The sequence below is a fragment of the Siphateles boraxobius genome, unplaced genomic scaffold, assembly GCF_051911475.1.
Source record: "Siphateles boraxobius isolate OS27281-9 unplaced genomic scaffold, OSU_SipBor_1 65, whole genome shotgun sequence".
Classification (NCBI taxonomy): domain Eukaryota; kingdom Metazoa; phylum Chordata; class Actinopteri; order Cypriniformes; family Leuciscidae; genus Siphateles; species Siphateles boraxobius.
Genome location: NW_027509192.1, coordinates 7,017,920 through 7,038,822, shown reverse-complemented (window position 1 = coordinate 7,038,822; position 20,903 = coordinate 7,017,920). Strand labels below are relative to the sequence as shown.

The 20,903-nt window shown below is 37.8% G+C and overlaps 3 protein-coding genes and 1 long non-coding RNA gene across 7 annotated transcripts; 2 read left to right on the top strand and 2 right to left on the bottom strand.

Moving 5' to 3' along the window:
- Positions 1-632: 632 nt before the first annotated feature.
- On the top strand, positions 633-7,678 carry exoc3l1 (exocyst complex component 3-like 1). Of its 2 annotated transcripts, none has more exons than XM_077210541.1 (13): positions 633-930; positions 2,500-2,675; positions 2,782-3,001; positions 3,563-3,975; positions 4,118-4,407; positions 4,488-4,605; positions 4,693-4,818; positions 5,033-5,133; positions 5,217-5,333; positions 5,480-5,750; positions 5,851-6,006; positions 6,786-6,919; positions 7,034-7,678. In XM_077210541.1, the coding sequence occupies exons 1-13, from the start codon at positions 891-893 to the stop codon at positions 7,218-7,220; spliced, it is 2,349 nt and encodes a 782-aa protein (XP_077066656.1). In that variant the 5' UTR covers positions 633-890; the 3' UTR covers positions 7,221-7,678. The 2 variants fall into 2 exon arrangements, with proteins under 2 accessions (XP_077066656.1, XP_077066657.1); XM_077210542.1 differs by having other exon boundaries at positions 713-930; positions 2,515-2,675.
- Positions 1,512-8,212, bottom strand: LOC143720770 (uncharacterized). Its single transcript, XR_013196634.1, has 5 exons — positions 8,088-8,212; positions 6,637-6,689; positions 6,414-6,483; positions 2,800-3,999; positions 1,512-2,615 (listed from the first exon to the last, which is right to left on the bottom strand). It is a non-coding gene; the product is annotated as an uncharacterized LOC143720770 (long non-coding RNA).
- Positions 8,213-8,214: 2 nt separating this feature from the next.
- On the top strand, positions 8,215-16,559 carry prmt7 (protein arginine methyltransferase 7). Of its 2 annotated transcripts, none has more exons than XM_077210545.1 (17): positions 8,215-8,452; positions 8,743-8,779; positions 9,043-9,192; positions 9,273-9,381; positions 10,615-10,727; positions 10,811-11,040; positions 11,125-11,305; positions 11,533-11,657; positions 11,765-11,900; positions 12,003-12,086; positions 12,721-12,768; positions 12,851-12,940; positions 13,421-13,582; positions 13,680-13,754; positions 14,219-14,379; positions 15,176-15,272; positions 15,437-16,559. In XM_077210545.1, exons 1-17 carry the CDS (start codon positions 8,352-8,354, stop codon positions 15,593-15,595), a joined length of 2,058 nt encoding a protein of 685 aa, XP_077066660.1. In that variant the 5' UTR covers positions 8,215-8,351; the 3' UTR covers positions 15,596-16,559. The 2 variants fall into 2 exon arrangements, with proteins under 2 accessions (XP_077066660.1, XP_077066659.1); XM_077210544.1 differs by having other exon boundaries at positions 8,217-8,452; positions 11,753-11,900.
- Positions 16,560-17,487: 928 nt separating this feature from the next.
- On the bottom strand, positions 17,488-20,799 carry ciapin1 (cytokine induced apoptosis inhibitor 1). 2 transcript variants are annotated; one of them, XM_077210565.1, is made up of 9 exons: positions 20,700-20,799; positions 19,803-19,968; positions 19,548-19,691; positions 19,381-19,460; positions 18,856-19,024; positions 18,413-18,486; positions 18,213-18,331; positions 18,052-18,133; positions 17,488-17,974 (listed from the first exon to the last, which is right to left on the bottom strand). In XM_077210565.1, the coding sequence occupies exons 2-9, from the start codon at positions 19,957-19,959 to the stop codon at positions 17,864-17,866; spliced, it is 936 nt and encodes a 311-aa protein (XP_077066680.1). In that variant the 5' UTR covers positions 19,960-19,968; positions 20,700-20,799; the 3' UTR covers positions 17,488-17,863. The 2 variants fall into 2 exon arrangements, with proteins under 2 accessions (XP_077066680.1, XP_077066681.1); XM_077210566.1 differs by having other exon boundaries at positions 19,803-19,962; positions 20,700-20,787.
- Between the last annotated feature and the right edge of the window lie 104 nt (positions 20,800-20,903).

Genomic DNA, 20,903 nt, shown 5'->3' with positions numbered 1-20,903 from the left:
AACAACTTGAGGGACAGTAGATGATGACAGAATTTTCATTTTTAAGTGAACTATTCTTTTAAACTATATTGTGTAGGAAACAGTTTACCTTGGACTACGGTCAATTATACAATTTAGAGTGAAGAGCCACAATTAAAATAAAGCATTTCAGAGAGCTGAGTGATTATAGCCTATTTTTGAATAAACTATTTTTGAATAAAAATTGTCAAAAACCATTTCAAGACATCTTCATCAACAGCTGTGTGTACTAATACTTAAGTTAGTGATATTTGTGTGGGTTTGTGTTTGGTAGAGACTGTTCTGGGGATCCAGAGAGAGATGTAAACACAGTCATGGGGTAAGTCACAGGCCACGACACTTAACCAAATAAACAAATTCATTAAGGGGCCTCTGAACTTAAGATTCCTCTCATGTTTGCTCTACAACCAGCAGCTGTGAGCGATCACAAGACACTGGTAAGAACTTTAAGGAACAATACAAATGATCGCCAATGATTATGTCAAACCACATACAACCTTTGTTTGATTATCCCAAACACTTCCTCTAAAACATATTTGATTATAACTACCTCAGACAAAGAGAGGCACTGTTGCACATGAAGGCCACCCCCACACTCACCATCTGGATCATTTAGAGGGCGGAGTGCCCGCTTTCCCTCCGTCCCTCTTGCGCTCTCTCGCTTCCTCCCTTCCCTTCCTGCCGGCCTCTGAGCAGAGGATGTGTCTGGGAGTGTGAGAGAGCAAGGCTGGCGGTGAAGTGGGTATGTACCCTCTCTCTTCTTCCCCCTTGTTACTCTCTGCTGATTGCTCTATCTGGCGACACTGAGCAGGCCCTCTGGGCAGGGCAGTCTCTTAGTGGCAGAAGGTTGGACGGTGGAACAACAAGCCTAAATGTCAGACGGAGACACGAATGGCCGAGACAATCATGAAGGTACACATCCTTTCTGTTTGTTTGATATGATGATATGCATTATTCAAGTGTTTGTTTATATAATCATAATGTTGCACTAGTAGAGAGATCTAGAGTGTGTATATATACATAAAAGAGAAAGAAAGACAAGTCATAATATAAATAAAAAATAAGCAGCATATGTTTCTGCCAGGGGAATTATGTAGGGTTCCACCTACCCCCATAACGTCCAGCCATAATAGCCTGCTTGACTTTTTGTCCATATATACACACACACACACACACATATATATATATATATATATATATACACACCTATATATATATATATATATATATATATACATACACCTATATATATATATATATATACACACATATATATATATATATGTGTGTGTGTGTGTGTGTATAAAAAACTATGGGTTAAAGGACTTGAATTTGGTCAAATGGATGCATTTCAGCACCACAGTAAATTAATAAGACCTATTCATAATGCACACTGTACTTAACATATACGAAATGTACATTGTGCCTGTCAAAAAGGGAATAAACCTGAACACAGAGTTTATATCCAAATAAAGCACAATAGCAAAGATCAGTTCTCCATAAATACATTTAGTTTTAGTAGTAATGTATAAAACATTCAGTACATACCAACAATAACCTCTGAGGTCTTTAAGTGATTGTATATGGTTCTTGTACAAGTCATGAATCATTGTGGTTTTGGCCAAATTCCTGGTGAAGTAATACATTATCCACAATCCTGAAGAAGGGACACCAATTAGAGAAGTCACTGTAACCATGGTAATGTGAATGACAGCACAGCTTAATGAAGTAATTAAATGATGGCTGAATAGATTACATAATTTTTAGTGCTTTATGGGTTGTTCATTTTCTAATAAAGGATTAAAAGTCTTACAAATATATCTTTATTTCTAATTTTCAAATGCCTTTTTGCTCCAAATCAAACTTTAAATCAAACTGTAATGTTGTGAATAAAAGATACGTCACCTGCCTAAAGGCTGGAGAAAAAGTGTATGGTCAGTTGTACATAGACCACAGCTGTAAACTGGCAAGCACTTACAACTGGTCACTGAATTATGAACCTCTATTTTGCATGATTCAGTCATTTATCATGGAAAGGGGAAAAACATGCAGTTTCTGCCCTGAAAGTGTTTTAGTAATTGGATTCTTGCATACTTTCCCGTGGGTGTTTCAGCTCTTGAGCACCCATGGGATTGAGGCTTACAAAACGATCAGAACACCCCTGAGTCATTCTTAGGAGAAGAGATCGATTTATCTGCTGAAGTTTCAAAGTTTGCTCAAAAGTATCTTTTTAGATGTAGCCTTATGCTGGTTTAAATAATCTGTCTCCTGAACACAGAGACTGTTAAAGTCTTTCACTGTGCAAGTCAAACAAGGCTTAAAAAAAAAAAGTATGCATTCTCTTACACAATCAGCAAAAACTTCATAACATTGAACCTGAACAACTGTACAATTCACATTGGATTTTCTCTGCTGTGGGCATAGTTATTTCGGTTCTGTATCACATGGGCTAAGTATTTTTTCCCCCATTTTGACTGAAAGATGCCCTTGTCCCAGTTGAGGTGTGGCCAGAGCTGGAGAGAGCCGAGTGTTTGGCTCGGGGCGCTGCGCTGAAATGGGCCTCGGGTGTCTTTTGTCGTCCAGAGCATCTGGAGAGGCTTGGACAATACAGGAAAAGAGAGAGTCAACGAACTGCTTCGATTCATTCAAGGTTAAAGGTAAGTAGTGATAATTTCAATTAGAAAACCTCTGAAAACCCAATCTAAATCTAAATGATCTAAAAATGTCTGCAAGAAAAGTAATCTGCTCATTTGCATTTTTTAGTCAGTTGTACAGTCCTACCTGGAAGGTGTTGACTGGGGTCTCGGTCAACTGCGAGAAGCACGAGCTGAGCTCAGAGAAGTGTCTCATGACATGCACAAGGTCAATTTGGAGTCCAGAAAAAATTCTGAAGAAGTAACTACACTGGAGACACTTCTGGATATTTCTGTCAATCACCGCCAGCTCTTTGCTGCAGTTAGCAACCTTCCACGCCTCTATAAAGGTTAGTGATTCCCTGCCCTTCTCAGTGAACTGCATGTCCTCATTTTTTTTGCATGCCCTCTATGGATATTTTGGTTAAATATTGAATGTCAGAGCAAGGGTGTCCAATCCTGGTCTAGGAGATTCTACAACATAACTGCCTGGAAGTTTCCAGTATTCCTGAAGTCCTTGATTACCTTGATTGTGGTTGGAGCTAAACTCTTCAAGACAGTGGACCTCCAAGACTAGGATTGGACAACTTGCCTAAAAGCCAAATATTCTCAAAAACAAAGTATGTGAAAGCAAGCAATTCTTGCCAAGCAAATTTGCTTTTATAAGTCAATGAAGGACAGACTGAATTGCAGACACTATAGCGGGTATAGTATAAAATGTCTTTGTCTCCAGTTTTTAGGTCCACTACTGTTAAAGCAGAGCAAGAATCTTGCAAAGCAAGAAAGTCTCTATTAAAGAGGACAAGTTTATAGCTATCTAAATAATAATACAGCTCTATCACCCACTTAAGTACTGAGGTTTGTTAATGCCAAAGTAATACAAAATTTGTTGTCTCCTCTTTCAATGTCAGTGCGGAGTATGGTGCTAGAGACAGAGAGGCTAGTGGAGTCTCGGAGACTATTGGAAGCTCATGCTCGGCTAATGGAACTAGAGCGCTGGCAGGATGAGGTACTGCTGCAGCTCCAGGGACCCAGGGGATCATCTGGAACAGGATTAACATCTGAGGATGAGGAGTTGGTGCAGAATTATTTCTCAGGCGTTGGATGCCTGGTGGATGCCCTTGCCAAGGAGCTCTGGGCAGTGGTGGGGAGTGGGTTGACGCTTTCTCATCAGAACCCCACACCTTTTGTGTCAGCTGTACGGATAGTGGAGCGTGAAGAAGCACTAGATCAGATCTTTCTGGAGGAGCGGAGGTCAACATTAGGACACAACACACCCATGCCCCCTGGGAGACCACGTTTTTGGAGGGACCGTTTCTTCAAGGTTTGATGATAAGCACTCAGTTTCCTATTGGTAAAAGTAAAGGGAAAAGTTGTTTGTATGATGACATGACTAAAGTTAAAGTGTAAAAAAGGCTTGTGTTTTAAATTGACTTAATATGAACCTGTTCAAACTATTTGGTTAGGTGATAGAGGAGGCAGTGTCAGCACGTTTCCGTAGTGTGTCCTACTTGCACACTCAAGGACCAGGGCTTGCAAGTCACTTGTCTGCACTACAGCACTGCATCATGGGAGATCTTTCAACAGTGCGGCATTTTCTGGAACAGTGTGTTCCAACTCACTATCATTTAACAAGAGCTTACCTGCGCTCCTGCCACCAGTTCTTGCAGACACATCTTGGACTGGTTAGTGGATGGGAGCTAGAGGGTGGGGAAATCTTTGCTGTTCTTAACTGGGTTCTGCACATATACAACAGGTAGGTAAAGCTTTTGATTATATGTGAATTTGGTCAATTAGTAACCGAAAAGTCGTACACATTAGAATGTGTTCTTTAAGCTCAGAGATGATGGGTGAGCCAGCCCTTGTAGCTGAGCTAGATATTGAGGACATGGGACCTCTCATATCTCAGGAAGGTCTTGAACAGCTGCAGAACAAATATGTCCAAAAAGTTCGGGTAAGAGCCAGGGTTGCTTTTTTATCTTGTCTTGTCTGGATTAACAGGCCACATGTTCTTGAGAAGTTTTACTGTAATTGTTTGCAGAAAAGTGTCTCAGAGTGGATGCACAAGGCTCTAGAGGTAGAGCTGACAGACTGGCAGAGAGATCAGGAACCAGATATTGACCATGAGGGCTGCTATCACACCAGCCTTCCAACCATCATCGCTCAGGTACTTCAGCAATGGCTAGATCTACAGATGTTGCCATCCAAAGTTGTGAATTTAACTTGTGCGCCTAATGTATGTGCATCTTAGCGTTTCCACCCAGCGGTCCTTTACAATATCTCAAAATGTGCATAAAATATGTGGATAGAAACTTAGCTAATGAGAAAGATTTTATCTGATATCAGCACTGATATATATGAACTGCTGTCTGGGTTATCAGATGCTAGAAGAAAATGCACGGGTGGCCTTGATGATAAGTGAAGCTTTGCGCGACCAGACAATCCAAATGGGTCTTTATGAGATGGAGAATCTCCTCAGCCGGTGTGTATGTTTAGCAATACTGGTATCATAATTATAATTGATAATTCATATTTTTGTATTTTCTTCTCACTATATTGTAACAGATTTCGAGATGCAATCATAGAATTTGGGAAGGAGCATCGCAGGGATCAAACCATAAACAGTAACAAGTTCTACCTCCATTATCTGCTGGCCTGCATCAGCAACTGCATCATCCTCAAGTGAGATGATGTACAAGAATCTTTTTACAGTATGTCTGTATTTGTGTGATGTTTGATTGAAAATGTGTGTGTTTCAAATAGTTTTGTGTGTGTTATAGGTGCTTATAAACAGTATATTTAAATATTTTATTTAAATGCGCATCTAGAACCTCCACAGAAAGTCTGCAGCAGCAATTGTGCTCCTTCCACTCAAACCGGTATTCTCGCATTCCACTTGGACCTCTGGCTGCCCTGGACCATGCTGTGAGAAAGGCATGTCGCTTAGTCATGGACCATCTCTTGTTTGAACTGCAACCTCATCTACAAGAGCTCCTGTCTCGTACCTGGCTGGACCAGGGAGATGTGACCTCAAATTTGTGTGGGGTTCTAGAACGTCACTGTGAACTCTACAACAGAGTGCGGCAACCTTGTCGCCAGGTTAGTGTTTACACCAGGCATCAGAAATTAAATTGACCACACAATAAAATGAGTGTATATTTTTACCAATTAACATTTTGTGGTCATCCATCATCTACAGAGGCTAAAGGAGGAATGTCAATGGCTAACTGTTGTTGAGTATGTCCGAGCACTGATGCAGAAGAGACTAGTCTGCAAAAGTATTGAGGAGCGAAATCAATTGGCCCAGCGAATGTCACAGGATGCTCAGCAGCTGAGGGACCAGCTTCAAACCATGGTGAAATCACATTTACATTCATTTATATGGGTATTTTTGTGCTTTAGGAGCATTTAAAGTCTGCAATGGTTTTAAACTCAACCTCGTAATCTGGACTGTATGACCTGATCTGGCCCAAGACAGCAAGAATTGGCAAATTTGGCAGAACCTGACCCAAATTTGCTTTTTTTCAGATGGCAATATATAATATGAGAACATGCAATGCTAGAGCATGTAAACAGGTCATATACTATATTTGTCCAATCTGACCACAAATACCTGGCAAATAAGAACGTTAACCCAGGGTTTAGGAATGTAGGCGTACAGTGTGAAATTTCAGTTAATGAATACCCAGGATTATTGTTAACCCCAGGTAAAGTATGAGCAGTGTAAAACATAAAACAAGATAACATCAGGATTCCATTTACCTGGGATTTAGAATGGTCCAGGGTTAACTATTTTAAAGTGTGAAAAGCTCTTCTGTTTATATTTCTTCTCCTAGCAAGTAGACCCAGACACACAGATTCAGCTTTGACTCAAAGAGGAAACATAAATGCTTACAAAAAGTCAGATTATTTAAAACATAACCCAATATGAATTAATTGCAGAACCAAATCTGACACAATCCTAAGTTATTCATGAGAAACAGACCTGAACTCGACAATTCATTGGATCTCATCAGTTTCTGGTCAGGTAGCAGACCTCTAGGAACAATACAAGAACGTGTTAGTACTGTATGTTTGTGGAAATTAAATGACTTTGACTATTTCACTGCTGTAATGCTGTTTTTACATTTAAAGGAGATTGATGGGACAATAGGCGAGGTGAATCCCACAGCTTTGATACTTGCACTGGCTGACATAATCAATGTGAAAGACCCAGTCATGCTAATACTGGAGATTTCTGGACTGGTAGCCAAGTACCCTGATATTAAGTGAGATTTCAAACCAAGCATACCCAATAGATCTTAATATTCTAAAATTAATTCTAATACAGAGATTAATCAATGCCAAGAGATTATATGAATTTACGAAGTGTGTCTTTTCAGTGAGGAGCATGTCTCTGCCCTGTTGGATGTAAGAGGGGATGTGCCCAAAGATGTGCGGAAGTCAATACTAGATTTTCTGGAGCAGAGCACCCCACCTTTACCACCAGGATACCGCCCTATATTCACAGAAATCCTTGTGCCCTCTTCGAGCATGCATTTTTGTCTGCCTACTGCAAAGTGTACTTGAGAAGCATTCAGATAAACTACCTATCCAGCCTAGTGAATGGGAAATTCATTTTTAATTCATTAGTATTCAATAAGACTCGTCTATTCGTTTTCTGCTTTGTCTTGTCTGAACAATGCACTGTTATATTAGTAAATTATAATGTGCCTACAAATATTTACATTTATGATCTCACCGAATGCTTACTTACAAAAAAAGTGCAGAAACAAAATGTAGAAGACATTTAAAAACAAAATGAAACATGTATGGTAATTACAAGAGAAATCACTGCGCAATCTTGTTAATTGCATTTTTAAATACTTGGGGGTGATCATTTTTTAATGTAAATTTATAAAAATGTTAACATTACCAAACATAGCGTTCCCAAAGATATCAAATAATTTGCTTTAAAACTTGTATATTGTGGTTCACTATGTATATTGTGGTTGACAGTCAATAAAGTAATGAATTTTAAAACAACATTTATATAAAATTGTTTCAAGGTTATTACGCTAACAACCAACAATGTAAATACAATGGCACATGATGAATATAGTGTACCATTAACAATCTGATAACACTGTACCATGACACATTATTTGGTTATGACATTATTTCAGCCATATTAGTAGGCCGATTTGCAAGGGTATTATTGGACCTGTGGATACGTTTTCATTTATAGGATAAATTTACATTTAGCGTTAATGCACAAACATTTGATTTACAATCTACAAAAAAAAAAAAAAAAAAAAAAAACCCAGGCCACCAATGACTAAGAAGGGATTCGCACTACAAAACTGATTGAGAGCTAAATATGTTCAACAACAAGACAAGCTTTTAAAGTGCTTTCTGGGTCCAACATTTCAAAGACAAGGACAGCCAATCACTTACCTTGATTTAAAAGCGCAACTTTGACTAAAATGTTAGCGGTTTCTTCGTTATTAAACACAAAATATCAAATTTAAAACCTGAAAGCAATTTTGGCAACGGCTGAAGGGAAGAAGCTTTATGTGGTCACGTGATCGTAGGGGCGTGACTTCTTGAAAAAACATGGCCGCGCCCTGATAGATCATGTTGTATTAATCTATTTGTGAACGATCTAGACATTTATAGTACAAAAACATTCATACTTTAGTGTGTTTAATTAAGACTGAAATGACAATGAAGACCTTTTGCGGTCGTGCAAATCCAACAACCGGAGCGCTTGACTGGGTTGAGGAAAGCGAGGAGTATGATTACCATCAGGAGATTGCGAGGTGTGTAATCCATCTCATGTAACATAACCATACTTTCACAACAACTGATACTTGCCTCTTTTTGTAGAAGTAATCTATTATACTTTTCCAAAAATTCAACTTTACAAAATTACGTGAAAATTCTAGACAGTGGTCTACTGCTATTGTTGTTCTAACACGTGGACGTGTCGGTAACTGTGCCAGAATGTCAATTACACTTAATCGAATTGTAGTCATGTGCTATCTTGTCATGGGACAGGGGTAAATTATTTGGACATCGCTTGATAATGGTTTGTGTGTGTCCTACCTAGGTCCTGCTATGCAGATATGCTCCATGATAAAGACAGAGTGAGTTTTATTGTTGGACACATACACATAATACAATTACATAAAGAAATACTGTAAATCAAAAAGATGTTTCAAAAAAGGTTTAGCTCCTATAATGAAGGGCATTTTGCATTGAATTCATGTTCCACGTAAAAAAGAAAATAAGAATGACATGACAGAATTTTAATTTTTTGGATGCACAATCAAGATTAGCTTAATTTGACATTTTCTGATAATGATCTGGTTTTAAACATAGATAAACCATTCTGCCTTGTGTTCCTAAGAATGAGAAATACTACCAAGGCATTCGGGCAGCGGTGAGCAGAGTGAAGGCCCGTGGTGAACGGGTGGTGGTCCTGGACATCGGCACCGGGACAGGTCTGCTATCCATGATGGCTGTGACGGCTGGAGCCGACTACTGCTATGCCATAGAGGTACTTACTAATGCTGATGTATTAAATGTTGATTAATCAGATGGAATTTGGCTGAAGACAAAAATGTGAATACCACACAGGTGTTTAAGCCCATGGCACTGGCTGCCACTTCCATCACGGAGAGGAACGGCTTCTCAGACAAAATCAAGATCATCAACAAACACTCCACAGAAGTTACGGTTGGACCAGGTTAGATAACAACCGTTATATTTATTATCCAGGTGGATCCAACAAGTACTGTGCATTAGTGTTCTATAGTAGTGATTATAAAACTGATAATTAGTGTTCTATAGTAGTGATTATAAAACTGATAATTACAGTCATGAATGTTGATTGGTTGCAACAGCATTCAAGCAGTATTAAATATATGATAAAATGTATAGTATAACTACCTATTGAATATAATGTATCACTGTGCAGAACCAATAGGTACTTAAGGATTATTAAATGTATTGAAAAATAATATTTATTTCTATGATAAATATTTATGAAACTGTTAAAATTATATACCCATCATTTGTATATACTGTATATTGTATATTTTTGAATACATATTTTGTATGGAGCCCAGCGCATGACATGTGGACAAATATATATGTATACGAAATCCACCCCATGTCACGTGCGGGGCTCTGTAATTTTATATATTAAATACTTTCCATAAATAATAAATTATACTTTTAATATATGATTGTAAAATTGCATTACATTTGTTATATTTTATATATGTGTCATATAAATGTTATATTATATTTTATATAAATGTGTGTGTGTGTGTGTGTGTATATATATATATATTTTTTTTATATATATATATATATATTTTTTTTTTTAATTATGAAATATTAAAATTATATTAGAATATATATATATATATATATATATATATATGTAATAAATTAATTAGACAATAAAAAAATAAATATATATATATATGTATTAGGGCTGGGAAAAGATTCATCATGATTAACCACATCCAAAATAAAAGTTTGTGTTTACATAATATATGTGTGTGCACTGTTTATAATTATTTTGTATATATAAATGCACACACATGCATGTATACATATTTAAAAAAATTATATTTATATATAAAAAATGTATATTTATATATAATATTAATTATAAATAAATATATACAGTATATGCATGCAAATATTTCTTAAATATATACATGCATGTGTGTGTATTTATATATATACAAAATAATTATACACAGTGCACACACATATATTATGTAAACACAAACTTTTATTTTGGATGCGATTAATCACGATTAATCTTTTCCCAGCCCTAATATATATATATATATATATATGAATACATAAGCGACTTGAGAGTCATATTGTAAATATTGTAATGGACAACCTCATTTGTATCACCTTGATTGCCTTGCATATATAATTGAGTTTGTATCTGCAGATGGAGACATGCAAGAACGAGCAAACGTCCTTGTCACGGAGCTGTTTGATACAGAGCTGATCGGAGAAGGCGCGTTACCCAGCTATGAACATGCACACACAAACCTTGTGAAGGTACATAAATACAGTTGTAAATTGCAGTTATACATTTTGCTGTGTCTTTTAAGTGTTTAATGCTGCTGCTCTCACTGCCACAGGCAGGTTGTGAAGCTGTGCCACACCGTGCCACGGTCTATTCCCAGCTGGTGGAGTCGGATATGCTGTGGAAATGGTCACAGATCCAACCCATAGAGGTGGATGGGAACAAACTGCTGCCCTCTTCTGCTGTAGTGGAGTGTACAGGAGCGCCCTCTGTCTGTGACATCCAGCTTAGCCAGGTGTCTCCAGAATCTTTCACTCCCCTCGGGCCCATCTGCACCATGTTCAGGTACAAGTTTGGATGGTAGTTCAGCTCTCTAAATTAAAATGGGCCATTTTTTGCATAATTTACTGATCTATTTTCCCACTCTAGTGTTGATTTCAGCAAGCCGGTTAGCAGTGCTGCTCAATCCTACACGGCACAGTTCAAGGCCCAGACTAGCGGGAGAGCACAGGTAGTCTTATCCTGGTGGGACATCGACATGGACCCTGATGGCAACATTGTGTGCACTATGGCCCCTAGTTGGACCTATTCAGAACCTCAAACTTACCCTGTAAGTACTGGTGCTTAGCTGCTAATATTAATGAGCGAATATCAAGAATCATCTTACTTGACATTAGTTTTTGAATGTCACAATACAAAAAATTACAGTATTAATTTACAATAATATAAACATTTGGGGTGGAATGTCTTTGGAAGAGGCCCCTCTAATACCAACACTGTATTATTTTAACTTGGTATAAATATATTTGATAATATCTTGCATCATGTGATGTACAGTGGAGGGATCACTGGATGCAGAGTGTCTACTTCCTCCCTGCAGAGAAGAATGTTTCAGAAGGAGAAGAGCTGAGCTTAATCGTCTCCCATGATGACTACAGTCTGTGGTACAACCTTACGAACAGGTAAAGATGCTTTCGATCAGTGTTTTAGACATATAACATGCCCTCGGTTTTAAACGGAACTGTCTATGAGGAAGACGGTATTATATTTTTGACAGTCTGTCTTTTAGTGAACAAAATGTTGTCAGAGAGCCGCAGTTTCGGCCATCCTGCAGCTGTCAGGCCCACCTGGTCTGGACGAGGCCTCGCTTCGGGGAACTAAACGACGAACAGAGGACTGAGAGTTATGTGAGCGCATTACGCAGTGTAAGTTATACTTCTACATTCACTGTTGATTTATATGTGAGCTTGAAGTGCTGCTTTCTGGCGATGGCTCATAATTTAGTGTGTTTGCATGTATGCTTGCAGATTCTGAAACCAGACAGTGTGTGTTTATCTGTCAGTGATGGGAGCCTGTTACCTATTTTTGCTCATCTGCTTGGATCTAAAAAGGTGAGTAGCCCATGTGAGTAGCTTGAGTCTTAAGATTCACAAATTTAGGTCTGCTTCAAAACCTGGTGATCTGCCTTCTCCCTACAAATGCCTTCTGAGGCAGCCTCTTGGAAACTCATAATTAAATCAAGGAAATTCTAAGCAACTCTATACATCCCATGCCTTGCAATTGACCGACAGTGTTTGATGATAGCATGATATTAAGCTAACAATTCAATATTGGGTAAATAATCTGTTTTCAATGAAAATGGATTATTTTTAGTAAGTCAATTATAAATTTTTAAGGAAAACTATAAGCAACTCTATGCACTACATGACTTGCAGGTGATTTCAGTAGAGTTGGATGTTAGCTTGTATCTACAATGCAATATTGGGTATTTGTTTTTAAGTAATAATGAACTACATATAACAAGTAAATTATAGTGCAACTATGCACTACAGTTTGATGTTAGCATGTTGCTAAGCTAACTACAGAAATAATCTCTGTATTTTGGGATTGCGTTTTCTGTGAAGGACAAATAGTGCTGCCTTAAAATGTAGCATTGAAAGCATACCTATGACACCTTAAAATACTGTCTAGGTAGGCAGACAGAACATACTGTATATGAATCTTTCTTTCTTTCTGTCTTTTCAGGTGTTCAGTTTGGAAAACTCTGGAATGGCAAAGCAAGTGATTGAACAGGTGAGATTTTGAAGCTTTAAAATAATTGCCTACATGAGTTCAGACAGGATTGGTACTGAAACATTGGATCTCCTGCTCACAGGTGCTGCATACTAACTCACTGAAGCATGCTGTACAGCTGCTGGGAATACGACCTGAGCAGCTCTCATTAGCTGATTTAGAAGGAAATCAGGTACGAACCTAATGAATCTGTGTATACATCATGATACCCACTATACTGTATGTGTACTTTACATGCATTTGTTGACTTGATTTGTTGATTTGAAGGCTTTGCAGGATCTGACTTATTCACATATTTTAGCAAGGATACATTCAATTGTGACAGTAAAGGCATTTATAATGTTACTAGAGATTGTGAATTCAAACAAATGCATCAACTTTCCAAAACAATATTAAGCAGCGCAATTTAATTTTAGCATTGATAATAGTAAGAAATGTTTCTTGAGCAGCAAATCAACATATTTGAATGATTTCTGAAGGATCATGTGACACTGAAGACTGGAGTTATGTTGCTGAATTTTCAGCTTTGCATCATAGGAATTCATTATATTTTAAAATATATTAAAATAGAAACGTTATTTTAAATTTGTAATACAATATTACTGTTTTGACTTTTTTAATCAAATAAATGCAGCTTGAAATCTCCCTTCAGATTTCAGTATTGATGGGAGAGCCCTACTTCAGCACCAGTCTTCTGCCGTGGCACTCTCTGTTCTTCTGGTATTGTCGCACCGCTGTTGCCCAGCTGCTCCTGCCCAACGCTGCCATCCTGCCTCGTGCTGCCACACTTTACATAACCGCTGTTGAATTTCAGGTCAATTATTTCTTTTGGATACATGTCGGATATACTAACTTCTGTATTATACATTTGCTGACTAAATGACATGATACATTTTTTAATTTTGAATCAGGATCTGTGGCGAATCCGAGTTCCGTGCGGTACTTGCGAGGGCTTTGACGTCAGTCCTATGGATGAGATGATTCAGGTAAAGTACTAGTTACAGGTTTTTTGTCTGAACTCAGTCTTGAATTTAACAATTAACATGAAATTTTAAAGTGAAAGTGAAAGTGAAAGTGACACATGATGGCCAAGTATGGTAACCCATACTTGGAATTTGACCTCTGCATTTAACCCATCCAAGTAAGTGCACACACATTAGGAGCAGAGTAGTGAGTAGTGAAGACACACACACTGCAAACGTGGATACACACACCCGGAGCAGCGGGCAGCCTTAAGTGGCGCCCGGGGAGCGATTGGGGGTTAGGTGCCTTGCTCAAGGACACCTCAGTCATATTCCTGCCGGTACTGGAATCGAACCAGCAACCTTTGGGTCACCAGTCCAACTCTGTTACCATTAGGCCATGACTGATCCTCAAACCATGACTGATCCAAACCATGACTGATTAATGTAGTTGATTGACATACTTTTGCGATTATCTCCACCCACAGCGATCTTTGGATTTCCGTGAATCCTGGGAGGCAGAGCCACACCCACTCTGGGAATACCCTTGTCGTGCCCTAACAAAACCACATCCAGTCATGAAGTTTGACTTCACACAATGTGTTCCTGAGCAACCAATCAACAGTGATGGAACTGTGCCATTTACAGGGTAAAACGAACATATTATTACTATTATAATATTGCATTATACATAATATAATTATTATATCAGATAATAAAAATATGTATATTTATAACATAATTATGATATTAAATTATTATAAATATGCATTTATTTATAACATAGACATAAATGTAATCCATTGTGTTTTAGCATGAATTTATTTTAAATGCTAAAATTCAAATTAATATAGCTGTTTATGTAATGTTTTATTATGTTAATACAAATAATGTTTATATTACTGTATAAAATAATATATATATATTATTATTGAAATACATTACCATTCAAAAGTTGGGGTTGAAGTCTCTTCTGCTAACCAAGGCTGGATTTATTTGATCAAAAAATACAGTAAAAAGAGTAATATTGTGAAATATTATTACAATTTAAAAAACTTTTCTGTTTTAATGTATATGAATATGTTAAAATGTAATTTAATTCTATGATGGCAAAGCTGGATTTTCAGGAGTCATTACTCCACATGATCCTTCAGAAATCATTTTAATATGTTGATTTGGTAAAGCATTTCTTATTATGAATGTTGAAAAAAAAGAGTAAAACTGCAAAACATTTCTTTAGGATTCTTTGATTAAAATATTTTTAAATACCAGCATTTATTCTTCCCTTATTCATTCTCTTCTACCATTATAAATGTCTTTACTGTCATTTCTGATTAATTCAATGCATCCTTACTGAATCGGACATATTCATTATTTTTAATCTTACTGACTGATACTTACTGTAGCTAGAACAGCAGTGCTCTTGACTGATACTGATGTTTCAGGAGAGGACGCTGTCAGGGTGTTGTTCTCTGGATGGAGTATCAGCTGACTGAGGACATCACCGTAAGCATGGGCCTAACAAAGCCAGTTAGTGAAGAGGTATTTGCTAAATGTTATCTTGTTTATTGTACAAACAATATCTGCATTCAGATGAAATGCCAGTCTTCGTAAATATTCCTCAATGAAGTTGAAATCGGACTGTAATAATCAGGTGTCTCTCTCCTGACCTATTCACCTTAATAGTTTTTTCCCTCATTTAACAGGGAGCTTGTGTATGGAACCCACACCGGAAACAAGGAGTGTTCTTTTTCAGATCTGTGAGGGAAACTTCTGGGAATGGAAGGGAAGATCTTTCCTACAATTTAACCTTTGAACCTCACACTGGTGACATTAAAATGGACTTCTCCGTCACCGAACCTTGATCAATGACAATATTTAAGACTCAAATGAACTAGGTCATCAGTTCTTAATGTTTTTTTTTTCAAAGACATTGCTTATCCATAGAGTTTTAATGACTGTGAACTTCTAGATACAAAGTAGTGACGATTTTGTAATTTATCTATACAATCTGATGTGTATTAATGCTTTTTAATACATCAGATCAGAGATATTACTTTGTGTCGTTTGAAGATTCATTCTGATTGCATACTATGGTAACAGTTCAAACTGTATGGCACTACACAAGTCCCATGATGCTTGTAGATTTGAAAATCATGCTTTTCCCCATTATTGTTGAATCTTGGAAGCTAAACCAGTTACTTTTGCCAAGAAATTTATTATTTATTATTTGTATACATGTATCAGCCATACGAGAGAAACAAGCATATAAGAATAAGGCTACAGGCAAGGTGGTCTTCATTCCAAATTTCTCTGTTCCCCATTTCTCTATCCCCTCACCCCATCATGCCAGCTGTAAATGGTTTCTCTGTTTCTCCTCCCTTACCCCGTCATGCCTCCGTTTCTCCTTCCTCTCATGCCTTTGTTTCTCTGAGTCAGTACAGTAAGGATTGAGCTTATATATACCACTCTGGGACTTAAAACTTCCTTGTAAGATAGCAAAACATGTTGCTTATGTTTACAATGGAATATATACACGTTACAATCCACTTTCCACATTATACCACTGTATACATTAGTGGTACATTTGCATCAGTTCAAACATTCCTTTCCTTGTAAAGAACATGCTAACTGTACACATTTGATGTATCATCATTAGTGGAACATCTCTGCTCAGTGAACGTTGCAATGCGCACACACCTCTAGGCAACATATATAACTCATTCCATATCTCTCATCAGCGCACATGTACAAACATACTGACTTCACAAAATACATTATGAAATTATTTTGAAAATGAATAAAGAAAAATTAACATTAAACAGTAAATTTTTAGTCTTCAGTGTTTAAAGTGGTGATGATAATATGAAATAGATTGAATATACACCGATGAGCCAAAACATGACCACCTGCCTAATATGCTGTTCATCCTCCACGTGCTGTATCTGGTACCAAGACCCTTAGCAAAAGATCTGTAGGCTACGAGGCGGAGTCGCAGTGGATTCAAACTTGTTGGTTCAGCACATCCCACAAATGCTCAGTTGGATTGAGATTTGGGAAATTTGTAGGCCAAGGCAACACCTTAAACTCTTCATCATGTTCCTCAATCCATTCCAGACCTTTATGTGTGCATTATCGTGCTGAAAGAGGCCACTTCCACCAGGGAACACCATTGTCATGAAGGGGTGTCCATTTGATGTAAATGAAAACGGAACTCATCGGACCAGGCGACCTTCTTGCGCTGCTCTAAGGTCTAGTGCCGACGCTCGCTTCCCATTGTTGGCACTTTCGATCAAACAATCATTAATAATAAGTGTGACTGTGTGCCACAGTAGACCTTAAATTGGCTCGGACAAGACGGGATAGCCTTCGATTGCACTTGTGCATTGATGAGCCTTGGGCGTCCGACACCCTGTCGCCGGTTTGTGGTGTGTCCCTCCTCAGACCTCTGTTGGTAAATACTCACCACCACTGACCCGGAGCAACCCACAAGCCTTGCCATTTCAGAGATACTCCGAACCAGTCACCTTGCCATAAAAATTTGGCCCTAGTCAAAGTCCCTCAGATCTTTATTCCTGCCCATTTCTCCTGCGTCCAACACATTGATTAAAAGAACTGATTGTTTGCTTACCCTCTAATCTACCTAGACCTTAATATGTGCCCTTTTTAGGAGATGATCAACAATATTCGTTCCACCTGTGACTGGGCATAATGCTCTGGCTCATCAGTGTATATGAATATAAGGCAAAAGGCCATGTATTATTTAAACAAATTTTATTAAGCATTTCATTTTAGCTTAACATAATCACATTACACTATACAGAAGGCAAACTGCTTTGGATTTTCAAATAAAACAAATTTCACTCAAAACAGACTTTCCTTGCTTATACATGAAGATGAGACTGATATAATCCAGAGATTAATATTTTCAACAGTCGGTGATCTCTCTGAATACTATTTGACATATTTAAAGACTACAAATCTGATGGTAAGAGATGTTTACAACCAAACCATTCAAATGACAGAAATGACACTGTGAACTGTGTCCCTGTTGATTACACGGATGGAAATGTAATCTGGCCTTGATGTTGCAGAATCATAACGGAATGTAATAATGTCTCAAAACTGAGTGTCTATGCATCAGCTATATCAGTGTTGGCCAGCAGAACCTTCTCTCCAGGTTTGAAGGCAGGCATGCCTAGATATGGACAGCTGGCACATCGGAAGGCATCGCCCAGATAACACTAGAGAGGAAAAATAAGTCATAATTTATACAAAATTTCTAAGTACAAAGAAATGATTTAATGATAGAAATACATACACTTCCACAGGCTGATTTGGGCTGGCTGGGTTTCTGAGCCGCTTTACTCTCCTGTTCCAATTCATCAGCAAGACCACAAGTGCTACAAACCAAGAACGGTCCTGTTAGTAGATGGATACAATGTTTACAGCTTTATATGTCGTTTAATTTGAGATAATCACCAGTTTTTGCAGGCTTTTTTCTTCTTTTTGGAGTCATCGCCACAGGAAGCCTTGAGGGAAGACGGGTCAGGCTTCATCAGATCATCAGCATCTAAAAGTGCATCTGAATCCACCAAATCCTAGAGAAGTGAAGTCGCAAAACAACATGCTGGGTATGGGTACTTCACAAAAGGAAAAAGACTGAATAGATAATTACGTACCACATCATCGTCATCAATATCATTGGCTGATAGAGTCCACTTTTGTGCAGTGCTTGGATCAAGAGCGGGTTTCTCTGCAGAAATCAAGTGCATTGCCCCTTTTTAATTGATTGATACATCAACATGAAACATCATTCAAAACCTTGTATGAAGTAAAACATGAGGCTTTTGACTGAATTTCCCGCTATTATAACAACGCTTCCCCACCATTGACAAAATTCTCCAAGTGAAGATTTTTGTGGAAATTATCAAAAAAGCTGGCGGTGGCTAGCAACTTTTTAAAATAAACGCTGGCAGGGAAAGATTTAAATTGTCCACTGCAAAAACTATCTATCTTTGAATAACGGTGTGAGGAATCATGCACAATAAGACCAGAATACGTTCATAGGATCAATTTTGACCTTGTGTTGCATTTAATGTGGAAGTGCTTAAAAACCACAGACCTGCCGTAGTTGTTTTCTTGCCAAAGGAAAGTTTCAGTTGCGTCGAGGATCCGACCTCAAAGTTAGGTTTAGATGCTGACATTCGCACCCTTGAAAGCGTGTTTCCTTGGAACCCTGAGCGCTCTCTCAGAGCTGCGGCTGCTTCGGGGCTCAGCGGCTCCATCTTCACCTGTGAAAATTAAACACACTTTCATTTCAGCTGACATGCAGACTTTAGGACCATCTGAATTTAATGCACTTTTTATTTGCTCATTGTATTTTACAAAAAGACAGTTTCAGTAGGCCAGTTCAAAACTGGTCAAAAGTGCTTATGTGGCCTTTTTGAAATTGTTTTAATTACAATAATAAACATGATTATTATTATTACTACTACTACAGTAACTACTAATAATAACTTTTATTATTAGTTAAATAATATGTAAATAAAATATAAATAATAATAAAATGGTAAATATATGCTTTTATACATTATATTCTATCCCAGTCCTACACTGAATCAACTTAATAAAATCACTGAATTCTGACCTGTGTGACAGACATTAATCCACACAGTTTAAGAGCTGACATCAGTTTCCCAGCGGTTCTCACACTACCGGCTTCAGCTCCTGAGAAGAAACGTCACAAGGCGAACCGTCAGCACTGATTCGTTACACTTGAGGATGTTGTACAGGCTGGCGTTCTGAATTCGATACCTGTTACTGGCTCTTCTAGCACAAGTTTCCCTCCAGGTTTCATCACTCTTGCGATCTCAGCCAGCATTTCAGAACTGTGGATTGGTGAGCTATCAGCCAGAAGGCCTGAGAGAACCCAGTCATAACTTGAAGCTGCATTAGAAGCTAAAGCAGAAAGATATGAGGTATGTTAACATTTTTGGGAGAATGATTCGTTCAATTCTTTAACTCAGGCATAAGAGTTTATTACTTGCAAGTCTCAGTCTGTGTACTTACAAAGTTGTAGTCTCTCCATGTTCTCCAAAGACACCAGACTCTGGTTACCAACAATAGAGCCAATAGTTTCAGCAAACTCCTTGAGTGCAGAGGGAGATGACGGCTGAGTCCATGTCAGCAGCACCCTATCCCCCTCCTTCAGGCCAAGGTCTGCCATCACCTGTTACTGGTAATAAATAAATAAATATATAAACATTACTATTTTAATGATTTTAAAATAAGTTTCTTATGCTCATCAAGCCTGCGTTTATTTGATCAAAAGATACAGAAGTAATATTAAGCATTGTGCTGCTTAATATTTTTTGACAATCTTTTAAGCAGCACAATAGAAAAAATATTAAACAGCACCACTGTTTCCAGCCTTGATAATAAATCAGTATATTAGAATTATTTCTGAAGGATCATGTGACACTGAAGACTGGAGTAATGGCAGATGAAAATTCAGCTTTTCATCACAGAAATAAATTATATTTTAAGTATGTTTTTCCAATATTACTGTTTCCACACTTTTGACAGGTACTGTATATATATATATGCCATATATAAATATATATATAATATATATAAAATGTAACTTACTAGGGTTCCTTTAACAGACTTGCTCATAATCAGACGCATGTATTGAGTTGTATCTCTTTGCCCGATTCTGTCCTAGATACACTAACCATTACAAATGACCATTTACAGTAAGATCTGCTGCATGATGACGATGCAGTTACAACCATAGATTACAACACAACGTAAACAGACACCATTGTGCATCTGAGGCAGTGAGATCACCAAATTGCCAAAAAAAAAAAAACAGTGCCAAGTTTAGCCAAATATCGGGAAACCCATCCACACAACAGACTGTTTACAAAGGTACGTTTTCTGAACAATAATAAACAGCTATCCCACCTGTTTATCGCGTCAAAAAACGTTTTTCCAACACCGGTCACGATGAACGTCGCAAGTTGTTATGTATGCGTCGCGCTAGGATGATGATGATGATGATGACATCTGCTGTTAGAATAAACCAAACCAGTAGAATGGCTATCCACGTCTTGGCCATAAACGTTCTCTGATTGATTAGTACAATGGATAGTACAAACGGTTTTCATG

Coding starts and splice junctions, on each gene's coding strand:
- ciapin1 (XM_077210565.1), bottom strand. CDS start 19,959: ATGGCAGACCTTGGCCTGAAGGAGGGGGATAGGGTGCTGCTGACATGG. Junction 19,461..19,547: donor GCTAGAAGAGCCAGTAACAG/GTATCGAATTCA, acceptor GTTTCTTCTCAG/GAGCTGAAGCCGGTAGTGTG. Junction 18,487..18,855: donor CAAGAAAACAACTACGGCAG/GTCTGTGGTTTT, acceptor TGATTTCTGCAG/AGAAACCCGCTCTTGATCCA.
- prmt7 (XM_077210544.1), top strand. CDS start 8,352: ATGACAATGAAGACCTTTTGCGGTCGTGCAAATCCAACAACCGGAGCG. Junction 11,041..11,124: donor CCCATCTGCACCATGTTCAG/GTACAAGTTTGG, acceptor TTCCCACTCTAG/TGTTGATTTCAGCAAGCCGG. Junction 11,306..11,532: donor CAGAACCTCAAACTTACCCT/GTAAGTACTGGT, acceptor TGTGATGTACAG/TGGAGGGATCACTGGATGCA.
- exoc3l1 (XM_077210541.1), top strand. CDS start 891: ATGTCAGACGGAGACACGAATGGCCGAGACAATCATGAAG. Junction 2,676..2,781: donor CGATTCATTCAAGGTTAAAG/GTAAGTAGTGAT, acceptor TGCATTTTTTAG/TCAGTTGTACAGTCCTACCT. Junction 5,134..5,216: donor ATGGAGAATCTCCTCAGCCG/GTGTGTATGTTT, acceptor ATATTGTAACAG/ATTTCGAGATGCAATCATAG.